This window comes from Leptosomus discolor, chromosome Z, assembly GCF_034619465.1.
Source record: "Leptosomus discolor isolate bLepDis1 chromosome Z, bLepDis1.hap2, whole genome shotgun sequence".
Taxonomy (NCBI): domain Eukaryota; kingdom Metazoa; phylum Chordata; class Aves; order Leptosomiformes; family Leptosomidae; genus Leptosomus; species Leptosomus discolor.
In genome coordinates this window covers 30,473,666-30,497,288 of record NC_141419.1, presented here as the reverse complement: position 1 = coordinate 30,497,288, position 23,623 = coordinate 30,473,666, and the positions used below count along the sequence as shown (strand labels likewise).

General features: G+C 41.8%; 1 protein-coding gene across 3 annotated transcripts; it reads left to right on the top strand.

Annotated features, from left to right (window-relative positions):
* Positions 1–4,242: 4,242 nt before the first annotated feature.
* Positions 4,243–23,137, top strand: DCP2 (decapping mRNA 2). 3 transcript variants are annotated; one of them, XM_086479805.1, is made up of 11 exons: positions 4,243–4,295; positions 11,208–11,359; positions 13,969–14,096; positions 14,494–14,592; positions 17,177–17,329; positions 18,869–18,981; positions 19,089–19,196; positions 19,851–19,974; positions 20,506–20,613; positions 22,290–22,341; positions 22,974–23,137. In XM_086479805.1, the coding sequence occupies exons 1-11, from the start codon at positions 4,243–4,245 to the stop codon at positions 23,135–23,137; spliced, it is 1,254 nt and encodes a 417-aa protein (XP_086335931.1). The 3 variants fall into 3 exon arrangements, with proteins under 3 accessions (XP_086335931.1, XP_086335930.1, XP_086335932.1); XM_086479804.1 differs by having other exon boundaries at positions 22,971–23,137; XM_086479806.1 differs by lacking the exon at positions 20,506–20,613.
* Positions 23,138–23,623: the final 486 nt, after the last annotated feature.

Below are 23,623 nucleotides of genomic sequence, written 5' to 3'. Positions count from 1 at the left end.
ACACCTTCCACTAGACCAGGTTGCGCAAAGCCCCATCCAGCCTGGCCTTGGAACGCTGCCAGGGAAGGGGCAGCCACAGCTTCTCTGGGCAACCTGTGCCAGTGCCTCACCACCCTCACAGTGAAGAACTTCTTCATAATAGCTAATCTAAATCTCCCTTCTTTCAGTTTGAAACCGTTACCCCTCATCCTATCTCTACACTCCCCGATCAAAAGTCCCTCCCCACCTTTCCTGCAGACCCGCTTTAAGTCCTGGCAGGCTGCTAGAATGTCTCCTCAGATCCTTCTCTTCTCCAGGCTGAACAACCCAAACTTTCTCAGCCTGTCTTCACAGCAGAGGTGCTCCAGACCCCTGATCATCTTTGTGGCCTCCTCTGGACCCGCTCAAGCAGGTCTTTCTTGTGCTGGGGACTCCAGAGCTGAGCACAGCACTGCAGGAGGCATCTCACCAGAGCAGAGCAGAGGGGGATAATCACCTCCCTCGACCTGCTGGTCACATTTCTCCTGATGCAGCCCAGGATGTGATTGGCTTTCTGGGCTCTGAGTGCACACTGCTGGCTCATACTCAGCTTTTCATCCTCCAGCACCCCCAAGTCCTTTTCTGCAGAGCTGATTTAACTGTTTTAACTATTTATGTTTCCCAGCATGGGTTATACGGTTTTGGTTGTACAGTACATCCACTCGAGATTCAGGTCTGTGTGAGCTCTCCCACTTACCTTGTTTCCCATGTAACACACTAACTAAGCAGAGCAGGAGAATAGTGCTTGCATTGCCTCCTTGTAGATTTTATGGAAGTTTGACCCAAAACACCAGCTTGTAGCAACTGGGGGTGCTGAGCTCATATTGCTTAAGAAAGTTAAGTAAGTGCTTTTCAGCCCCCTTCACCACTACCTCCATTAGCTACCCTCTGTTGAAGATTTTGGTATAGAAACCATGTATTGAAGGGTTGAGCAGAATTAATGTGGGGTTTTTTCCGATGACCTAAGCAAGCCTCATACCAGCTCACTTGGTTGCAGACTCCCCAGGCTGTGCCTCAGTCTTTATTCTAATTAACATAAGCTGCAAATATGTATTTATCGAGCCCTGGTTTTGGCTGGTTCTTGCATTCTGAGGGTGTCCTATTCAACACAATTCTATCCTCCACTTTGGTGAGCTTCTCCAAGCAAAATTTTCTCTGCCCTCAGCTGGTGCTTTTCCTGTGCAATCAAGCTCCTCTTCTGAGACTTCTTTCTGACTGAGTGAACAGCTGACCCTTTTTGGTTTTTTACTTTCTGCTACCTTCTCTCCTTGTCCCAGGGCAAAGAGACAACAAATACTATTTTCCAAATATCTTATTGTTGCCTTTTTGACTGACTGCCAATGTTGACTGATAAGCAAAGATTAAAAACCTGTTTGACTACATCACTGAATAATTCTGCGGGGTGCTTGGAGCTGAGAGGTGTTGTGGGTACTAGGTAAACTTCTCTATGCTACACCTGGCCTTCCTGCTACCCTAATTGCCCTTGCAGCTTGACACAAGACATTGCCAACTTTGCCCTCAACACATCTGTGCATGCAAGTTCCCTGGAGGGGCCTACGTGTAGATTTCTCTGTATGGGAATATTATAACCCGAATGTGCCAGCTTTAACTAAACTTGCTTTGTATGAGCTAATAGGTGAAAGAAGTGCATGTTATTTTAGCAAAGAAATTAGAAAACGTAGAAGGTTCTAAGTGAAAAAAAAAAAAAGAAACCATGATCATACACAGTTCCAAATCCCGCTTATGAACACATTTTCTCTTACATTTCTCTTCTGGCTAATACAGAGTCTTCCAGCAATTTTTTTCAAAAATCAATCAAGCAGAAACTGTCCTGGGGGCTTGGGAGCACTGTCTACAAAGTTTCGTTATGTTCCTCAGTACGTACATTTCTCCGATGTTAAGCAGCTTACTATCCAAGAGTGTTTCATAACTTAGGTAACATTTTATACATTTATTTTTTCACTGTATCAGCTTGCCTTCCCCCCCCCCCCCCCCCCCCCCCGAAACGATGACTGGGCTAATAGCAGCATAAATGACATAAGGTGTCAAAGTGCATTTTCTAAAACACTTTTTTTCCTCCTTATCAGTTGGCAGAGCTCCTGGTATCACATCTGTGGGGGAGGGGGGGGTGGGGTGGGGGGGTGGGGAGAAGAAAAGAAGATGTAGCAGAGCAGGGAAAAACAGTAGCAGCAAGAGTGCCATGATACCTGAAAGGAATGAGGAATGCAGATCATGTAACTTTTACAGAACCATCTACATGTACACTTTCTGATAGAAACTGAACTTGCTGGAAGCCTGAGTAATGGGGTTTACCAATTTGCACTCAGACCCTCCCATCTGTCCCTCTGTCTGGCCATATCAATAGTACCGTTAGTGTTTGACTTTGCTTCCTCTGCCAATGTACTTCTGTAAGGCAACACCAATGTGAGCCACACGTCATCTTGAATATCACAGCACTGAAGGTGGTGGAGCAAAAGGCATTGTCAAATACCATGGCATTGAGTTTGCAGAAGAGAGGCACCCATATATGTAAATGTGATGCTTCTACTGAGATAGTGCTCTGAAGTGTTCTTATGATACTGCTCTTTCTATATGTGGTTGCATGCCCTTCCCTTGTGCTTCTGGAGCTATCTGGTTCTTTGTTTTAACTTTGGAAAGGAGGGAAAGGATACATTTCTCACTTTCTGTCCCTAACAGCTAAGAAATGAGTTGTGAATATACCTACTTTTTGGGTCTTCAGGGTTACACTGGGCTGGTGTCTTTGTTAGCTTCTTTCTTTATTCAAACGATCCTGTAAGCACACTGAGTTAATGTTAAAGTGCTTAATTTCGTAATGTAGCCAGAGCCAAAATTTCTTTGTTGTATTTCTCTAGATTATTTTTCTTTGCTACTCATCTTTTTCTTCTAAAAGGATTGAAACGTGACCTGGGGAATTGAATTGGCTCAGTACGAGGCCTGGTGGAGGTAGAGGCAGAGCGGCAGAGGGAAGCATAAAATCCGACATCCTCCTTTTGGAGCTTTCAGCAGGTTATACTGTGTAAATTCAGTACAAACGATTAAGCCGCTCCAGGCCGGTGCGGCTACCATCCCATCATCGTCTCCATCACCCGTTCTTATCCTCTCTCCTCTGCTGATACTGACCTAGCCCTTTTTGCTGGTTTTGGTAGCTAAAGTAGGAAAATATTCAGTGCTCTCTACGTTAGTTTTTCCTCCGGTTCTGCCGCCCGTAGCTCGGTGTGTTCCAGTGCAGAGCAGGACGGGACTGCAGCCGTTGCAATCGCAGCGAAATTGCCGCGGAAGCGCTGCCTAGAGGAGCTCAGGCGCTTCGGCGAGGAAGGGGCAGGGACTGGGCCCGGCGAGAAATGCTTTAACTATTCACTTCTAATTGAAATCAAAGGCGGCGGCTCCTTCTGCCGGCTGCCGCGGGGAGGGCCCTCTACGAGTGCCAGCCCGCAGCTCTTTGTCAGGCACGTCTTCCTCGCCCTCACCGCAATGAAAAATGTTTTCTGTCCTCGGTTATGCAGTGCGCGAGGTTTAAACACGCCCAAGCACCGCGCTTCGTGACGGTAACGAAGGCGAGTTACCGGCAGCGCAGTGCTGGGGGCTTCGTACTTCTCCCCAAAGCCTGTAGATTTTAAAATACGCCCCCGCCCGGGGGTGGATGAGGGGGGTGAGGCACAGCCCGGTCTGGAGGAAGCCGACCACCCCACCCGCAACCGCGGGGCCCGCCGGGAGGGGCGCAGCGCTGGGCGCGGCGAGGAGCTGGAGGGCGGGCGCAAGTCCCGGTGCTGACAGCGGCCGCTCTCCCGCGCTGCCGCCGCGGGAAGCCGTAGCCTGCGCGGGCCGGCAGTAACACGCCACCGCCACCGGCCGAGATGGCGGCGCTACGGCTGACGTTATGTGCTGTGACGGGGCGGGCAGCCTCCCCCGCTCGTACGTGACGATGACGCCCCAGGCTGGCCGCAGCGCCCATTGGCTGCCTCCCGTCATCACCTGAGGGTCCCGTTTCCCCCGTAGCACTTCAGCTCATAGGCTCGCCGCGTCAAGCCGCGTCGCCACGCGGGGGGACCCCGGAGCCACCGGCGCCAGGCGATTGGGGGAGGAAGCTGCCGCTCCCCCCGCCTTCCCGACCCGCTCCTCGCCGGGCGGGCACCGAGAAGTCCCGCCCCCCGCCGCTGTACCGTGGCTCGGGCTTCGCCGCGTCGGGATGAGCCGCGTTTCCCCATGGAGACCAAACGGGCCGAGATCCCCAGCGGCGTTTTGGACGACCTGTGCAGGTAGCCACGGGGCGGGGGCCTTCCCGGGCCCACCTCACGCCCACCAGCCCCGGCCGGCCGGCCCCTCCCCTTTCCCCCACCCAGCGGCGGCGCCCCCGTCCTGCGGTGCCGCGCGTCGTCCCTTGCGGGGGCCGGGTGGGCGCCGTCTTCCCGCCCTGACCTGCCCCCCCCCCCCCAGGTGGGACCGGCGTAGCGTGGGGCCCAGGCGGCTCGGAGCTCCTTGGAGCCCTCCGTGGGCCAGCGGGACCCCGAGGGGTGAGCGGGGCGGCCCGGGGAAAAGGACGGTGTCGGTGCTCTCGCAGCGGCCGGGAAGCGGACGGAAGGGGCCGGGTGCCGCTACCCCCGTGTCTGCGTGGGGCTGCCCCCGCCCCCGTCGCGGCTTCGCGGCCCAAGGCGCCCCCCCGATAGGAGCTGTGCTGGCGGAGCGGGAGGGGTTGCCCGTTGTCAGAGCCTGACGTAGAGCTGAACCGGTGGCGGGGTAGAAGCCGCGTGGAAGGAAAAGGCAGAACATGGCTCGTGGGTCTTTAGTACGGTGTTCAGCGGGTTTGGGCGAGGAAGGTAAAACTGCGTCGGCGAGTGAAGGGAGAGAGAGAAGCGTAAGGTTGGTATGGCGTGTGTAGTGATGAACTGATGTGATACCTACCGTTCAGAAGCCTGGTTTCACTTAGAAGGGGTGGCAGGAATCGGTCCCTCTGCTGATTGACCTCTGCTGGAAGGGAATGTCCCAGTGAGACAGAAAAGGCGGAGCCAAAAGATGACCCTTCCATCCGAAACAGTCCTGTCCCACTTGTTGGTTCTTTCAGGGTGAAATGGTTAGCTTTTCTGATCCTAAAGGCTCCACGTTTGAATTCTGATAGAACATGGATTCTGTTTTTGTGGGGAGGTGCTCTTCCTCCCTTATGATCTCAACCTCTGATCATTTGTCACGCAGCCCTTTGGACTTTTTAATTCATCTATCATCCCCAAAATTTGATGCCCCAAACTGGATGTGATATTTGACATAAAATAAACTTTCTGTCTTACCACTTCGAAAGGACCCCTTCTGAACTATTTAAGTACAAGAGGGAAAGGTTGCTAGAGATGAAGGATAGTCCAATTACAGGAATTACTGTTTTCAAATGAGTGAAAATGCTTAGAAGTGAGAACACCCCAGGAAGCTAGAATTGCTCCGCTTAGTGGCATTTTGTTTTGTATCTAATGCAAGAGTCAGTTTGCAATACACAAGTAAATCTTAAATTTTCCCAGCCTGGCTTCTGAAGCATCTTTGTGTTTCCATTGTGTCTCCTTTGGGCTCCCTGCAGAGAAATGGGACTTACTTTATAGATCCCCACTCACATATGAAGTAGAGTTTAAGACTTCTTCAGAAAATCCAGAAGGGAATCACAATGTTAACAAAACTGAAGTAGCCAATTAGTGTCACTCCTGTGGGGTGACTGAAAGAGTAATCAGATCTTACATTGCTATAGGGTCAGTCCCACTGGCTTACTGTTTTCCTCTGAGCTGCTGTTGTCTTCTACCTTTGAAACTGTGTTTGTCTTATAATTGTGTGAGTGTAGTCGATTTGCTTTAATTTAAAGAAAAAAAAGCTGTAGAATGGTAGATCAGGGCCTTGTAGTTACCATCTGTCTTGCTCTTCATCTTTTCCTAATTCATCTTGTTGACTTTCATTAGTGCTAACAGATCAGCCCTCCTTCAAAAACGTTGCCTTGCTTGGACATGTGCAGAACAACTGAAAGGAGCAGAGGGGTCAGGCTTTCCTGTAGGAAAGAGAGAAATGATTCTGGTGCCTGACAGGCACTGGCTCAAGGCAGAAGATAAACAAATAAGTGGAAGATCAGTGGTGCTGTGCTTCAGGTGTTTGGCTACAAATGGGTTATTTAAATACCTGTTGCTTCCCACATTCTTCAATCTATATATAGTATTAGTGGAAGCTTTGGTAGAAAGAGACAAGCAATTGTTCATGCTCGGTTATTGAGAAGACTCAAAATATTTTCTAGTGCAACCTATACTTTGTTTTTTGTTTGTTTGTTGTTATTTTTTTTTTAAATTCTATCAGCAAATAAAACTTCAGTACTAAAATAATTACATTTTCAGTATAACAGGTTTGGAAAGTTACAGGACCCATATGAATTCTCTTGTATCTTTTTATATGAACTGTAGAGTGTAAGCTGCAAATCTAAATAACTGTTAGTGAATTTTTATGAGATGGCAAGCATTCACATTACTCTTACTAAGCTAAACAGTGAAGTAAATCTGCTTTGAAGTAAAGCTTGCCCAGTAGTTTGAGATTTTTATTTTTTTAGTGTTGTTTTTTTTTGGTGTATTTGAAAACCAAAAGTCTAAGTTAAAGCTTAGATGTCCACAAAACACTACTATTGGTTTTATTTGTATCTTGAGAGTGCTAGTATATCTGTCAGACTTCTACACTTTGTCTTTAGACAGGAATATTTTCCTTTGTCCTGAAGCAACAAGCCTAGGTTCTGTGCAGAAAACTCTTAATTGTTAAAAGTTTGTGTTCACAGGAGATGCAATCATCAGTACTTCTGATTGTATTTGCTGTTTTATCTGCTTGATACGTTTCCATATAACAGAAAGACCACTGTGAGCTGGTGCTAATTCCATTTTTTAATTCCACAATTTTAATTGCTGAATTAAACTGTGTTTGGAGCTGAACCATTTTCTTTAGATTCCTCATGGGGGCTGCAGTCTAGGCAGAGGCTCAGGGAGGTTCCACGCAGAGGCTGCTCACAGAGGCTTGTGTGTAGGTCCTCAGATCACTTGCAGCTGCTCCAACTGATTCAGCCAATTAGTCTTAATAATAATTCCACTGTTCAGGGCAGCTACAGCTGTTTTAACGCCTGCAGGTAATTCTCATGGCTGTTCCTAGCTCCAGAGGCATACAAAGGTGCCTTAGCTGCTATCTTAATTTTGTGTGTCTTGAAGGGAGGGTGTGGCGGTTCTTTTTTGTTTTTGTTGAGCTGGGTGGGTTAAAAAACCGTGAAGTACTGCTGTGTAACCTTTGCCACTTTAATTGTTTTATTTTTGCAACTGTGAGTAAAGCTTCCAAGTTTTTAGGCACTGTGCAGGATGACTGGATTTCTGTAGTAATCAATTTTGGTCTTAGGTTGACAAAGTCCGCTGACTTGTGTAGTTAATTGGGCTAAGATTCAAAATTTTTGTTGTCTGTAATTACTCAAAGCAACTCAGTTTTGAGATATGTGAACTTCTAGGAATGTGTGTATTATGTTCTTAGGCTGGGTTTGTGGCTTAATTTTACTTTTACAAAGTTTTGCTTGCAGTATTTGTGTGATTGTGTATCTTGCTGAAGGTAAAGTTTGGCTAATTAGTAAGAACTGTAGCATTCATCGTCAAATTAAGTTTTTAATTGGACAAGGGAAACTTTGTGTATTTATGTCCTCGGTAGGAGAAAAAAAACCAACCCAGACCCTGGAGGCTCAGTGTGTACTTGTGGATGTTGTCTCTGATATAACCTTAGTGTTTTTCCACACTGTGAGCAGTGGAATATATATTAATTTCATATAGGTTATAGCTAAGCTTAAATGTGGAATTTTAAATGCATGTTACTAAAAATTCCCTTGCATATTAGCATTATTAAATCAAGTACATTGGTCAAGGGGCTCTCAGGCCCTGGGCTTTGTTTGTCCTGTGCAGCTCAACATATAAAGTTACCTGCTGTAATGGGTGTGTTCAGAGTCAGGTGTTTATAACTGACTTCACAGATTCTAATACTGAAATTACACAGCACTGAAACCTGTACTAGAGAATTAGTATAAGCTAGGTCTTATCAAAAACAAACAAACAAAAAAACCCCCCAAAAACCCAAAGCCACAACTTTTCCCAACAGTATAAAATAACAAGTAGGGTTTTATACTCACCTGTAGAGATCTGTGTGAGAACTGAGTATATGTGATAATGGTGGTGGTGATTATTGTCAAATGCTTTAATTGCAAAACCATTCTCTGAAGGAGAACAAAAATAAGATTAAAAACACTAATCCAATGCACTTTCATTTGACTTTTTTTTTTTTTCCCAAAGCGGTCAGTTTTTGCCTGCTGATAAACTAAGTTAAGAGACTTCTACACCTAGAGTTTGTATTCAGTGAGAAAAAATGTTACTTGCTAGCATCTGAAAACAAGTGCCTAGGCTGTTTTAAAATCACACAATGCCAGGATACAATTTATTCTAGTCCTGGTAAGTTATTGTGTGTTTAAGCATCAGTAGTAGGGCCACGCGTCTGACCCACTCTGTTAAATAACAAGTCACAGGTATCCACCTCAATTTTTTTGTCATGCCGTCTTGTGCCTCTGAGTTGTTCTTTACTGAATAAATAGGCGGATGTACAGAGCCTTGATGTAGGGTCTGGGGCTTCTTGGTGCTCTCTTTCTCCTGAAAGCGAGTGCTGTTAGCCCATCTTTTGACATCAGGACTGTGGTGGGTTAACCTTGGCCAGCAGCTAGACGACCACCCAGGCACTCACTTCCCCTCTTCAACAGGATGGGGGAGAAAATACGATGGAAAAGCTTGTGGATAAGACAGGAAGGTTGCTTACCAGTTACCATCATGGGCAAAACAAGCTCCACTTAGGGAAAATTAGTGTAGTTTGTTGCTAACTAAAATAGATTCAGATAGAGAGAAACAAAGATAAAATTTAAACAATGCCTTCCCTTACATCCTCTTTTTTCCCAGGTTCAACCTCTCCCCTTCGTTCCCAGCTCTTCTCTACCTCCTCCCGCCCCAAGCAGTGCAGGGCGATAGGGAATAGGGGTTGCGGTCAGTCCATAACACTTCATCTCTGCCTCTCCTTCCTGCCCATGGTGTGCCCCTGCTCCAGTGTGGGGTCAGTCCTGCGGGCTGAAGTTCCTTCAGGAAATACCCATCTGCTCCAGCATGGGATCCTCCGCAGGCTGCAGTGTGGACATCTGCTCTGCCATGGAGCACCTCCTTTCCCTCCTTCGGAGGCCACCCTGCAGCCAGCACCTGGGGACCTGCACCTAGTACAAGCTAGCGTTAGCACTTCCGTCACTCTAAGTAACTTACGAGCTCGCTTTTTGATTAATAAGTAGTGTTCTAAGTGGCTTTGCTCTTGTTACTCTAAGCGTAACGCTGGCATGTACTTAGTCGTCTTTGGTACTACTTCTATGTATTGTACTGGTCAGTACGCTTGTCTGTCTGAGTCTTTTGCTGATTGCCACAGTCTGTCCTGTCTTCTTACATCTGCTTATTAAAGCTTAATTTTCTCTCTACATAATCACCCTCTATGCCATGTACATGTGCGCTGCAAGGATGAAGTGCCAGCTGCTGCTGAGAGCTGCATGTGTGAGTGGACAGGGTGTCAGCTACTGAGTGGGGGGGGATGTCTCAGTGGCAGCTGCTTGTATGGGTGGGGGTCTCTGCTTCCAGCCTCTGGGGTGGGAACAGTGAGCGTCCTGAAACAGCGAGCTACTGTGGGAGTGAGTTGAGTGAGGGGCAGAACGTTGGCAACCGTGGGTTACAGCCCATGCACCTGATGCCAGCTGCTGGGCTGGTGCTGGGGCGAGCGTCTTAACTTCCCCAAACCTGTTGTGCACGTGTACTCACTAGGAAAGCTTAGACTGGACCAGCCGGTGAGGCAGGGAGCTGTGTGATGGGGCTGAGGGCCTGGGGTCTGGGCAGGGGTTTTGGGTGGGCAGAGGGAGCTGTGCTGGTGCCTGGAAGACCCATGAATGTGCATGTACTTGTGAACCTGGAGAGTGTCAAGTGTGTGCCTGCACTAGCCACCTTCTGCCGCTGCCAGCCAAAGAAGAGCAGGGGACTTGGCTCTCTGTGCTTGTGTTTCACGAGAGCGCTGTACGTAGGTGCTGCTGAAGGCAGCGCCTTGTCTCTAGCAGCCTTGTGTGACCATCTGTGTTAGTGTCCTCTACAAGCTGTGCTTTGCTGCTGGTTGAACCTGCCGAAGGGAAAGTGGCAGCCATGTCCCTCATCCTAGGCAGAGACCCTGGGGCTGTGGTCCAACGGCCAGGCAGGAGACAGTCCTTGGGCAGAGTGGCTGGGAGAGGCAACCACTTTTGATATCTCTTAACAATTTATACTTGTCAAATTGTAAGTATAGATGTCTTAAGTATTTCTCATTCTTGCCATGGTATTATGTGCCTTTGGAATTTACCTGGTGGTACTCAGGAGTTGACTGTAAAAGATCTCTGTGAAATTATTTAAGTTCAGTGGGGCAGCTGACCTTACATTTCTGAAAAGTAAAATTCTGTTGTTCTTGATCTTACAAATAAATAAAAAGTAAAGCTGCTTCTGCTTAAGTAAGCTGTCACACAGTGTTACTCACACTTACATCTCTGGGACCCTCTATTTCTGTGCCGGTATCTGAGCTGAACCATAAAGTAGACTTAAAAAATAAACTAGTTGTCCATGTTATATTTCAGATTGAGAAAATTAATAGGGTCGTACTGTATTTTAAAGTCTACATAAATTAATAGTTTACTGTGGTTTTAAGTGAAAATACATAGCCGTGTTTAACTTGTGTCCAGAAAAAAAATGGGTTGACATATGTTATCAGAGTTTGCAGATGTTCTTTACTGGACATGTAAAAATGCCTTCGTTCTTGTAATGTAGCCATTTACATTGGATATCCTGCCCTCCCTGTTTTCACAACAGTTAGTTTACTTAGTTTATTGTAATTGACTTTTGTGAAAGAACATAATGATCCATTCTCCTTCTTGACTTTAAAAGTTATATTTTACTTTGATGTGAAAATGTTTTGCTGTCCAGACCACCACGAAGATTGGGTGGTCTGTTGCTCTGTGCTAATTTATCAGGAGTTCCACTGTTGCTATGCATTTTTGTTCTTAGATTTACTGAAATTGATAGATTTGGCTAATCTTACTCTTCTTTCTTTCCTGGCAGCCGATTTATTTTGCACATTCCAAGGGAAGAGAGAGACAATGCAATCAGAGTGTGTTTTCAGATCGAACTTGCCCATTGGTTTTACTTGGATTTCTACATGCAAAACACACCAGGATTACCTCAGTGTGGGATAAGAGACTTTGCTAAAGCTGATATCCTTTTTATTACTCTTATTGTTTTCTGTCTCAGTGGATGAAGTGCAAACTGAATATTGTTAATGACATTTTGTGCTTACAGCAGGAAAATGTCAGTTCATGTGCTAGTGATTAGAAGTTAGTATTGCTAGGTATGTGATTTTATGAGTTCGTTGCTTCCATAGTTTTGTGGCATCCACAAAAGAGATGTTTCTCAGACTGCTAAGGAAAAGAAGTAACTTCTGATCTTTGAGGATTTTTCCTCATGGTTGCACTTCGGCAGAATAGGTGGGTTTCAAAGATGAGCTGTTGGAGCTATTCATAGTGTTTTGTCATCTTAATTTAATCCCTTTCCACGTAAATAGTGACATAAATGTTAACATAGCTGAAGGTGGTGTGTGCTTCTGCATGGGCAGTGGGCTGTATTTGTTGGAAGTACCGGCAGTTGCTCCTGGAAACAGTTCTGTTGGTAGGGAAGAGGATGCGTTTTTACTGAATTCATATGGTTGGTTTCTGCTTTTTTCATTGCTTACAAGGTACACTATGTAGTCCTTGCTGGAGAAGAATTTGTGACTTTCAGCCAGCAAGTACTCTAGTTTTAACCTTTTCCCTTGTTTTCCTTTGTGGGATTGGAATGTTGCTTCGAACTTTCGTGATAATATTGTCTGTGGTTTCGCTAGTCAAAATACTTTGTAATAATACTATCTGTGGTTTCACTACACAACATACTCCTCTGTTAGCTTGATAACAGGGATTTTGAAACACTACAGATTTTATTTTAACAATGAACTGTAAATATATGATAATTTCCTCTTGCTTGATACTATTGTCCCATCCTACTCGGAGGGTTTTGGGGTAGACGAATCTTTTGTATCCTCCCTTTTAAAGGGGTTTTCTTCTGCATGGCAGAGACCCTTTGCTCGGCAAAGGTAGCGAGTTAATAACCCTCTTTGGTCAGTAGCTTGGCAGCAATAACACACTTCAATATAGTAATAATATTTCACAGATTGGATAATAGTATGGCTTTCCCTAATTTTATCTAATAATATGGAGAGAAAAAAAAAAGAAAGAGAGAAAGAAAGAAAGAAAGAGAGAGAAAGAAAGAAAGAGAGAAAGAAATATCACCACTCCTGAGGTCCAGCAACATCTCGCAGGTCCAGTCTGATCTTTGGTTCTGTGGTGGTGGGTGCACATCTGTGTCTTGATCATTGGTATTGTTATTGTCCCTTTCATTAATAATCATGAATTCTGTTCATGTTATCCGCTCCTCTTCTCGCTTTCCATGCTAATTAGGACGCAGGCACAGTATGCAACATTTTGGGGGCTCCAAGGGGGTTCTGTCCACTGTAGAAAAGGAAGTGGACCTCCTCAAGTCCAAGGTACAGCTGTATAAGGGAGTGGGCCTCTGCAAGTCCAGAAACACTCCTCTTCTGCAGGGTTTGTCCATTTGGATAGGGGACGTTGGGTAGCTGCTCCAACTGAAGCCCCCCTTTATTGATCAACCCAACTAGAGTTTCTGAAGGAGAACACCGCTCCACCCTCCTATCTCTGGGGAGGGAGCACCGCTTCACCCTCTTATCTCAGAGAAGAGAGCACCGCTCCACCTTTGCAGGGCTTGTTCCCTCCCGTACTGCAAAGCAGGCCGTACTGCAAAGCAGGCCGGTTTTAGGGCTCATACATAGAACTTGCACTGTCAATCAGGTTTGTTCAAGACACATACATAAAATCTGTAAAACAGGTTGTTTAAGGCAAAAAAAATCTGACTCTCATTCACAACTATGCGGTTATTTTTTATTTATTTTAGGTATGTTTTTAATTACAAATGTATCTCTAGACTAACAGAAATCTTCAGTAATTGTAGGCAGTGCAGGAACAATACAATGTAGTAGATGTCATTTGTTCATTAGATGTGTTCTTCTCCAGCTCACATTTGCCAGAAATATTAGTTCTGCTGCAATGTTGTATTTTTAAGTACTCTGCTATGGAATATTTTCTATTGATAGTATAGTTTTGTATGTAATACATAATACTAATACTTTTATTAAGAATGTGAAAACTTGCTTTCAAAGTTTTAGTGTTATAAAGTTTGTTTACATTTTCTCTGTGTGGTCAGTTTTGGTAAGCATATTAGAATTTAGGTCTCTGTATTAAAATTTTTTTTTTTTGCATAGAAAATACTTAAGTATAGATTCTGTACTGTACTCTAGGGAAAAAATTATCTCCGCTTCACTTCAAGCAGGAAATGAAACTGCATTTTGGTCTGTCTTACTTCAAAATGAAAAAAATGTATTTAAGAATAATACATATTCAGAATAACTGTTATGGGGATACTTTTTCTTTAGAACTGGGGGAGACCTTCCTTCAAACAAGCAGTCTTGCACCATTTTTTTTCTTGTCTGTTTTTGAAATTGGCTTGTATTAGAATTTCCAAATTACTTTATGCTTTCCAACCTTTAGAGTTTGTTAATAGATTATTAACAATATTTTTTACTTCCAAGAAAATGCATCTTGAAAGCACTTATGGGAGGGAGTGTGGTTACTGTATATGTTGAGCAGGTATCTTTTGCATGTCTGTGTGATTTGAAACTGAAGTGTCTAAGTTTATCTTCCTTAACATGGTGCTGTACTCTTCAATCACTGCCCTTTTTTACTGCCTCATGGTGAAGATGTACAAAAGGTTTTAGATGAGTGGAAAGAATACAAAATGGGAGTGCCAACTTATGGTGCAATTATTCTCGATGAGACACTTGAAAATGTAAGTATGGAATTAGTAGTGAAGAGCTAGAGGAAAGGTTGGCATATACTGGCAGAAGTAATCTTTTTGTTGTTTACTTGTTTCATCTGGAGGGAGAAAAAAAGCTTTTCAGATTCGCAAAGACCTGACAGTTACTTGACACTGTTGAGTGTGTACAGGAATATAGTAAACACACTTCTGCTTGCTTGCCTTCTCAATTTTATTTTTTTTTAATCTAAGTTGCATCATACCATAAAAAATTTTACAGTTCTTGTTAGAACACAGAAAACCTAATGAGTTCCTTCCCCCAGACCTAAGTATCTTTTTGGAGAAGCAGGGGGTGGTGAAGGGAAGACATTTAATAGAAATTGGCTAGAATAGTGGGTGTCTGACAGTTGCATTCCCTTGTATTTTGCAGGTTCTTTTGGTTCAGGGCTATTTAGCAAAGTCTGGTTGGGGATTTCCAAAAGGGAAAGTAAATAAAGAAGAGGCGCCTCATGACTGTGCTGCTAGAGAGGTAAGTTATATTTGATTCCCTTAAATTTAAGCTAAAGACATGAAATTTTTTGGAGAGCAGGATATATACATTAGATGAAAAGACACTTTGCTTAGGTGTCTCTTTATTGAAATTAGGTAAATAGTCTGTTCTTGCAAAGTCTTCTTCTGTAGCTTTTAGTGCTTTTCTGAGTTCCGGAGTGATAATCAGGGGTGTGGTTATATAATTGAAAAATCACTCTTTGATGTTTTTACTTGTTTTGCACTAACTTCCTAAGTTAAGGGAGTAATATTTTTAAAGTTCTCTGCTGAACTATCCATTTCCTTTTAAGTGTTATTTTTGGGGCTTGGGGAATCTCATGCACTTTGTGGCTTTTAGAATATTAATTTTGAGGGCCACTGTAACTGTAAAAGGGAATTTAGCGTATGTGCACTGGGCTATGTATAGAGGCTAAAGAGTTGAGTTGGGGATTGAGGATGATTATGTAAAAATTGTGAAGAACTTTTTTTTTTTTTTCAGTGATGCAGAAATAACATGAAGTATGCCTTCCTCTTTACTCCAAGTTATGCTAGCAAAAGCATTAAAAGGGGCACAGTTAAACTGGGGTGAAAAAGGTCTTTTGATGGTGTTTTTAACTTGGAGGATTGATTTAGATTACACTAGTAAACACTGCTGTTGCTATGATCTTTTTCCATCAAAGCAGATTGTCGTTGTGGATAAAATGGCAAATTCCTCAAGGCTTATATGTGGCCAGGAATGTCTATGCATAAATCTCTTAACTGCTTTTACTGGAGTCAACACAGGTCTAAAACCATAAATTGCATCTGTATAAGGTCTAATTGAAGAGGTGTTCACTGGGCAGTGTCTACACGGTTCAGTAGCGTTTCAGAAGTTGATGAGGGCAAAACCATACTATGTGGATGATACTCTTGGTAAAACAAGTTTCTACAATGAATTCACTTAAATCATCTCGAAAGATCTTTCAGGGAGGGAAAACATTGGTGTTAGTAGTAAGAGTAAGTATAGAAGAAAAGCATACCTTCTCTTAATTGAGACCGTGTGTGGTAGGGGTTTTTCAAGTGGGATTTTTTTTGTTTGTTTGGGTATTTTTTTACCCCATAATCTCTGCTGTTAATGTAGGTAGATGGCAAGATGGCTTGCTTTTTATTTTGATATAAAAGAGGTTGTATGTGCTAATTTGAAGACTAACTGGTCAATTATTTGCTTTGTATTAAACACTTCTGGTTTTTTTCATATTTGTGCTTAATTTCCTCTGCATTTGCAAAAATGGAACTTACAACCATTTTGCTGATACCAATATATACGCTGGTATTTTGCATAACATATTTTAGTAATTTCCTGTTATTATTATTTTATATGGAGTTACATGGTTCCATTTTTCATTATAGTACCCACAGGAGATGGGGGTTGAGAAGAGGTTTTACTGAAGATCCTGTCTCTCTTTTTAATTCTAAATCTGGTCTTTAAACAATTTAAATGAGGACTTCTGCCTTTGGATTACTGGCAGTGGGGTTTAATAGCCCTGAGGTTAATATCCAGTTCTATGAGTGATTGTTCACATGCATATTCCACTGCCTGGGCAGAAATATTTTGGACAGTGGTATCAATCCTGCATGTTTTCTGAGTACTTGTATTTCCTATGGAGTTTTTGAGGACTAGGAAGTTTCTAAAGAAGTATTATTTACTTAGCAAGCTTAGAGGCGTGATCTGATTTAAGCTATTAGGTATTTTTGATATGAATCTTTTTATATTATAAACCTTGTATATTTGAGAATGTTGTCAAAAGCAAGTATTTCGAAGTAAGGCTTTGGGCAGCCTGATCCTGTGAAAGGTATCACTGCCCGTGGCAGGGGGGTTGGACTAGATGATCTTTGAAGGTCCCTTGCAACACAAGCCATTCTGTGAATCTATGATCCTTCACTGCAAGACCATAAAATACACGATGAAAATGTTCTTTTCAATTATTGTTGTCTTTCTACTAATCTCCAGCAGGTATAACGCTCCTAGTTTTTTTATTTAGAGCAGCTGACAATGCAGTTTTTAAATTTGTTTGTCAGTGTGAATGTGCAGTTTGAATTTTGCAGTATAAGTTTTGCTTACCCTGTTTCTGGATTTTGTTACTAAAATGAAAGTGATTATATGTATTGGGGTAGAAGGTTCATGAAGTAGAAGTATTGTTGAAAGAGAAGACAAATTGAGGTGCAAGTAAGCCTTGCTAGAATTTGAAGATGTGCTTATGCCGCAAATAGTAGGTTTTGCTGTGGATAAGATTTCCATGCATCCAGCAGCATGGAGGAGCAGCTAGAGACTCCTCATCCATATCAACAAATTGCTACATGAAGGTGTGATGGAGTTGTTTCAACTTTTATTACAGGTCTGTCTGTCTTCGAGAAATGTAAAGTGCATAGGATCTCAAGAAACCTTTTCTGTTACTGAGCTTGTATCTTTGTGTAAAGGCTTGTTTTTCCCAGCAGTGGCTTGCTGTCATGGATAGATCTGAAAAAGTCATTCCTTCTCTTCCGATGGTAGGTTCTGAAAGGTTAAATCTGAATACATATGCTGATTTCATCTATATGCTTCTCAGGTGTTTGAAGAAACTGGGTTTGACATAAAAGATTATATCTGTAAAGAAGAATACATTGAGCTGCGAATTAATGATCAATTAGCACGGCTGTACATCATTCCAGGAGTTCCCAAGAACACAAAATTCAACCCCAAAACTAGACGGGAAATTCGGGTATGTGATATCTTGTTGGAATCTATACGTACCTTGTTGTGGAGCTTGATTTTTATTTTTTTTTATTTTTTTTTTTCTTGAAAGCTAATGGTGTGTTAGTTTGTGGTGGTTTCCCTTAGGTAGTGTGTATGTTAATCATTTCATGTTAATACTAGTTATAGCTGCATGTATAACTATATATTCTTCTGAAGATGTAACTATTAATTGGTGATATACAAAAGCCTACATATCAGAAGGAGAAACTAAGGATTGTGTTCTCTTTCATGGCTAATACCATCCGGAGTTAGAGAATATTGATTTTAAGGAGGAGATTGGGAAGGGGACACAAAAAGGGAATCATTTTGGATGGTATGTGTACCATTAGGCTTTTAAAAAGTATTGTGAAAGGGAGAAGCAAAGACTCGGGTAGTGCAGGAGTATCTTTCTTGTATTGCAATTCAGTTTAAAACAGTTATCCCTGTATTCTCATGCACAGGGAGCCACTGAACAGGGTATCTGGCTTTCTAAATGGGAAAAGGTACTTGTAGTTGACTAGATAGGAGACTTTTAATTTCTTGCATTAGAGACCTGTTTTTTCAAAATCTGAAGTAAGGCTGATGAACTTTGATTTTTATTTTTTTTTAATGTACAGTAAATACCCCCCAGTGACCATCTGTGTGTGTGTGATGAAGAGTTCAGTGACAGATTTTTGCTTCCCTGCTGAAGCACTGTCTTCATCTGATCCAGTATGACTGGGCATGCCATTTTTTTTTTTTTTTAAATTCCCTGTAGAACTATGTTGAAAACCTGTTCAGTTGGTAACTTCATAATATGCATCTTTTCTGGACCTGGGCTTCTGGTGCTAGGTTCTGCAATAGAAAAGCTTGCATGTGGGGTTCTACACAGTGTATATTCAGAATTCCTGATTTTGTTCTCCATTCAGTTTTAACACAGTTTTAATAGTTAAAACGATAATGTATAAATTATAACACAAATCCTATCCTTTACCCGTGTTTTTTCCTTTCATAACAAACTGGAACTTGCTCTGCAGACTAAATCCCCTTTTTTCTGATAATTTTTGAATTAGTACTGGTGGTCTAATTTTGGTGGCATTATAAATAAAAACAGCAAGAATAGAAGTGGCTTTGAAAGTTATTTAGTTTATTAGTCTTTATTAGTCTACTAAAACTTAGTTTATTAGTTATTAGTCAAAGTTATTTGAAAGTGTCTACCTCTTTATTTGTGGCATTTGGTGTGCAGTGGTTTGGTTGGTTTTTGAAACCCTTATTCAGAATTTAGTTGCTGAATAATACCTTTCACGTTTTAGGTGCCATATCTTGCAATGAGTATGTGCTGTACCATCTGTTACTTTGTAGTTGCAGTCAGAAGAATGACCCCATTGTTAACTAACCTTTTGTGAAAAACCCTGTTGTGGTCCATTAATTAATGTCTTCCATTGTAATTTTTTTAATTAAGGGAAATAACTGTGGTTGATACACATTTGTAACATTCTGTAAGGCCTCAGTAGTGGGTGTTTTGATTTTATTTATTTTTTTCTAGAATATTGAGTGGTTTTCCATCGACAAATTACCATGCCACAGAAATGACATGACCCCGAAGTCCAAGCTGGGTTTGGCACCTAACAAATTTTTTATGGCAATTCCCTTCATCAGGTATGTTTGGGATGAGGCAAATTTTAGGCCAGTGCCTTTCAGACAACTTTAGTTTCTTCAGATTTCTTTTAGTAAGTACATCTTGTTGTACTTCTCCTTGCTCACAGGCCATTGAGGGAATGGATTTCCCGAAGGAATGGAGATTCCTCAGATAGTGACAATGGATTTTCATCGACAGGGAGCACACCCTCTAAGCCCAACTTGGAAAAAGCTAGGTAAGAACCAGGTCAGTTTAACACCTCTATATCATTTTATAAAATAATGGTCATACAAAGCTGCTTCTCCTTTCTCTTTCTCTGAGTATTCATGTTCCAATAATAGAACAGGTTAATTAAAAAAAAAAATTGCGGGTGTATCTCATAGGATAGGATTAGAACTTAATGTCATTATATGCTTTTTTTTGTAAATTGTCATGTGTTAGAACTGAGGTAGTTTCTTGAGTCCTGTCTATGGGAATCAAAAAAAACAGAAGCTAAAACAAATAAATAACTTTCAATGCTTTTGGCACTTCCACAGACGAAAAATAGGACTCTTTAAAGCAGGACTGTAATCTACTATTAGAAGTAGCTAGCTAGCTAAAACCGGTGGGGGTCAGTGGAAGAACGAGTGTGCTGCTGGCTTTTGATTCAGCTAAGCTAAAAGCGGTAGATCAAACTTTACAACCTCTAGTCCCCAAAAGACGGCTGTGCTCCAGTAATTCAAGTCAGGTCAGCACCAACAATGCAGTGAGGAGCATTAGTTTCCACAGTAGGTTACTTAAGCTTGTCTTCCAGGTTGCTTGCAAAAAGCAGAAAATTCTTTCATATTTCTCTTCTGCTATCAATAAGTTTGAAGTTGTGCTGTAAACTCTGTTTGTTTTCCTGTACCAGATCCAAACTTCGCTGTAGTCAGCAGGTGTTTACAGACGGCTTTTCAGGAGAGCAGTGGGTGAAGCCAAAACAGCCACAGAAGCCATATAATCATCCTGAGATATCTGAAGCTTTGAAGATAAAGGTAGGGTGTTTCTTAGGCAAACCCATGCATCTGGGCTGTTTAAAACAGATGTCCTTGTTCATAAGGGTTCCTCTCTAGAATGAAAATACTGAATTTGCACCACAGCATGCGAAAATATAAACATGAAAAAAAAAATCTTGGGGATTCTCAGATTTGTCTGACGTTGGTTGTGTTGTTTCAGGTATAGGTGGTAATTACCGTTTTGGTGTTCTCCATGTACCATTCTGAAATATTTTGGGTGCCACTAGTATATAGGCATCGGTGTATGGGAACTCACTGACCTGAATTTATTGTGTAATACAGTGTTTGTAATAGTGCAAGAGAGACTGAGTAACAGCTGATGAGTGTTGTAACTTGAGTGTGTGTTCGGTTAATTTCGGTGTGCTTAGTTTGTTTACAAAAGATACCATTCATATGTTTTGAGGTCATCTGGAGGAGAGTTTTAACTGATAAGTAGGAAGTATCGGTGCAGTGATGTTCAATGCTTCCATTTAAACTCTTCTCTTTACTGCATTTTGGACTTAATGGCAGAGTCAGAGCTTGAGGAGCAATGGCAGAAAACAGTATCAAGACACTTCCATCCAAAAGAAGCGAACAAATGGAGTCCACAGTCAACCAGTTAAGCAAAACCATACCTTGGTAAGAAACACACAGTGATTAACAGGTTCCAGTAATGCTTAACAAATGTCCAGGCCAATGTCCTGCTGAAAGAAAGTAGAGTGCGTATCTATCAAAAGTATATTTGACTAGGATATTTGGTATGTATTTGTAGAAATACGATATTTCTTACCTTGTATACGTATACATAGACAAGCATACTCAGCTTCAAAGTTTGCATTTTGGAATTAAGTCTTACTTTAGCAGTTGAAAATTTGTCAGCTGTTTCTGTAGACAATCCTGCAGCTTTCCAGCTTTCCTTCAGGTAATGGGTTTCATAATAAGTGAGTGTAGTATGTCTTACATATTCACGTATGATATATTATTGTAAGCATGGAGTTTTGTTATGCAGCAATTAGATAAAAGTGGTAACGCATATGCTTAGTATTTCTCTTCTCTCTAGTGAAAATTTTGAGATGCAGACTTGACATGAACTCCAGAATATCATATAATTTTTTTAATCATACAGTAGAACTACAGCAGTTTGTAAATTCCACTACGACATTCTCAGTTTGTTATCTTTTCTTTGCCTTAACAATTGTCTTTGCCCCACAGTTCTGCTGGCTGGGGGAAGGCTCACTGAGATATCTCTCTTTTTTTAATATAATGTCTTTTTGATTCCCACCTCCCCTTTATAGCTCTCTGATCCTATTTTGGCTCTTGTGCAGCAGTGAGCCCCAGTTCTCCATGCAGCTCTGCTGGCTTGTCCAGGCTTTAATTTTTCTTATTTACTTGGCTGCAAGCTGGATTCTTCACATTCTGGCTTGTGGTTATTACCTTCTCTTTGTTTTTCATGTAGAAGTGTAGAAACCATAAACTCTTGCCCTGTAAAATCTTCACTGTAGGAAGAAATGGTTAGTTGTGTAGACAAATAAAAAGTGAAAGACTTGACTGCCCAGAAATTTGGCTGTATAGAAAAAACTGTAATGGGAATCTGTAGGATCTTGATGGAAACAAGTGGAACTGTTAATACTCCACATTTACTTTGTAGGCTCTCTACAGACTCTGATAAATACTTTCGTGGCATTTCATTTGCGTTTTCATGATTGTCAGTCATTTGCAGTTTAAATATTCCATGTCCCAGTGATAATTTTCTAATACAATTTGGAAGGCAGGGAACTCTTAATTCACACAAAGAACCATACTTTTCTCTGTATTTGTAAACTTACAGCAGCATACCTGGGGCTAAAACTTAACTCTTCCCTGGAGAGTTCGAAGTTTACGTCTCTAACTCATGTTAAATTTAACTGGTGGTAGCAGTGTGTTTGCAAATACGTTCTCCTTGCTTTTTGTGACAAGCTGATTGTCTTATGCATGTGCATGTGCAGCTTCGATTCCACACCATCATATGCGAGACCTTTCCAGCTTGAAACATTTAGAAAGCACTCAAACTTTTTCCCTAAAAGCCTGCATTTAGAAAATGGTTTGTTGAATGTTAAAAGGTTGCATGTTTCTGAAAGGCTTTGAAGCATGCTTACTAGATAAAGTAACATGACAGGATTCATGCTGAGTTATAAGTAAAATCATTCACACATCAGGAGGTGTGTCAAAGCAAGTAGAACCAGCATGCCTTTTAGCTGATGCTTAAGCCATATCACTAGGAAATAGAATGTTGTTTCTGTATGAAGAGTGTAATGTATGGTCATTGTCTTAACCAGAAATGTGAAAAAAGGCTTAATCCAAGAAGACTTCAAGATAACTTTGAAACAGGCAAGTGCTGTCTGAATTTTCATCCATTGTCATGCATTACAGGCTGAAGGCCTGTCTGAATAATGAGATAGTCTGAGGTTGTTTTTTTTTTTTTTTTTTAATTTAACTTCATGTGCTGCTTCATGCTGGTTTTGCAATCCTTCTCCTTAATTATTAAGACTGTCAGGTGGCTGAGTAAAAAGTAACTAAAGGCTGATTTAGGAAAATAGCATCTGAGTCAACACAATGCTGGTAATTGAGTGTTGGTTCAAGGCTTTCTGTCCTGCTAGTAATAAGCTGCAGCTGATATTGGACTACTCTGGAGAGTGCACACAGTTACTTATTGCTTAGAAAATAGGGCCATATTTCTTTCCTCCTTATTAAGAAACAATTTGCAAAACAGCATGTGTGGGTAAAACTGGCTATTGAAAGTGTCCCCAGATTGCCATGACTTTTAAGATTTGTTCTAGTCACTAGATGACTTGTAAATATGGCTGTTTGAGTTACCTTCTTCCGTTTGTGACCAGATGTACAGATTTAGTCATAAGTATTAATTGAATATACATTTGAGGGATGGCTTTGTATTGTTCTTGACACTCTTATTGATAACTATCTGTTTAAAATTTGCTTCATGTGTTTTTCTCTTTAAGCAGATGCAGCATATGAGATGTGTTGCTCCAGTGAAGACCCACTGCCAGAACATGTAGAGGGACATTCTGTGGCATGCAACGGCCATTACAAATTTGCTTTCTCATCAAGAGCTTTCTTGAGTTTCAAGTTTGACCATGATGCCATAATGAAAAGTTTTGACCTCTGACAGGAAACATACTAGGAACAAAAATCAGACTTGCCTGTTGCAGTTGAGGGGGTTTCTTATCCAGCCTTACTCTTTCTCAGGAGTTTTTTTGTTTTATTTGTTTGTTTTTAAATGCATTGCAGGGACTGACTGGTGGTTTGGAAGGGTTTGTTCTCTTTGCAGTATAGGAGTGGCATAGTCAAGTGTTGCACTTTAAATGCAGTATAGCCTTTGTCCACAAAAGTACCTTTCCAGTGTTCACGTCACTTGTTCCTAGCTGTGCATTAGAGGGCATTCTTTTTTCTTTTTTTTTTTTTTTAAACCTGCTGTGTGTTTTTTAAGAATGTCATTGGCGTTTTTTAACTGTTGGAGTATACCAGCTTGCTAAACTTTTGATTGCTCTGATGTAAATTATTGGACTTGTTAGTCGTTATTGTGTAGTACATTGCAATATTTTGGCAGTGGCAATGAAACTAATTCTTGGAGGACTCCTCTGTGTCTTCCTCC

What these genes read in the sequence shown, in the direction of transcription:
- DCP2 (XM_086479804.1), top strand. Translation starts at nt 4,243, where the DNA reads ATGGAGACCAAACGGGCCGAGATCCCCAGCGGCGTTTTGGACGACCTG. An exon ending in TCGATGAGACACTTGAAAAT is followed by an intron (nt 14,097 to 14,493) that starts GTAAGTATGGAA and finishes TGTATTTTGCAG; the next exon opens with GTTCTTTTGGTTCAGGGCTA. An exon ending in ATGGCAATTCCCTTCATCAG is followed by an intron (nt 18,982 to 19,088) that starts GTATGTTTGGGA and finishes CCTTGCTCACAG; the next exon opens with GCCATTGAGGGAATGGATTT.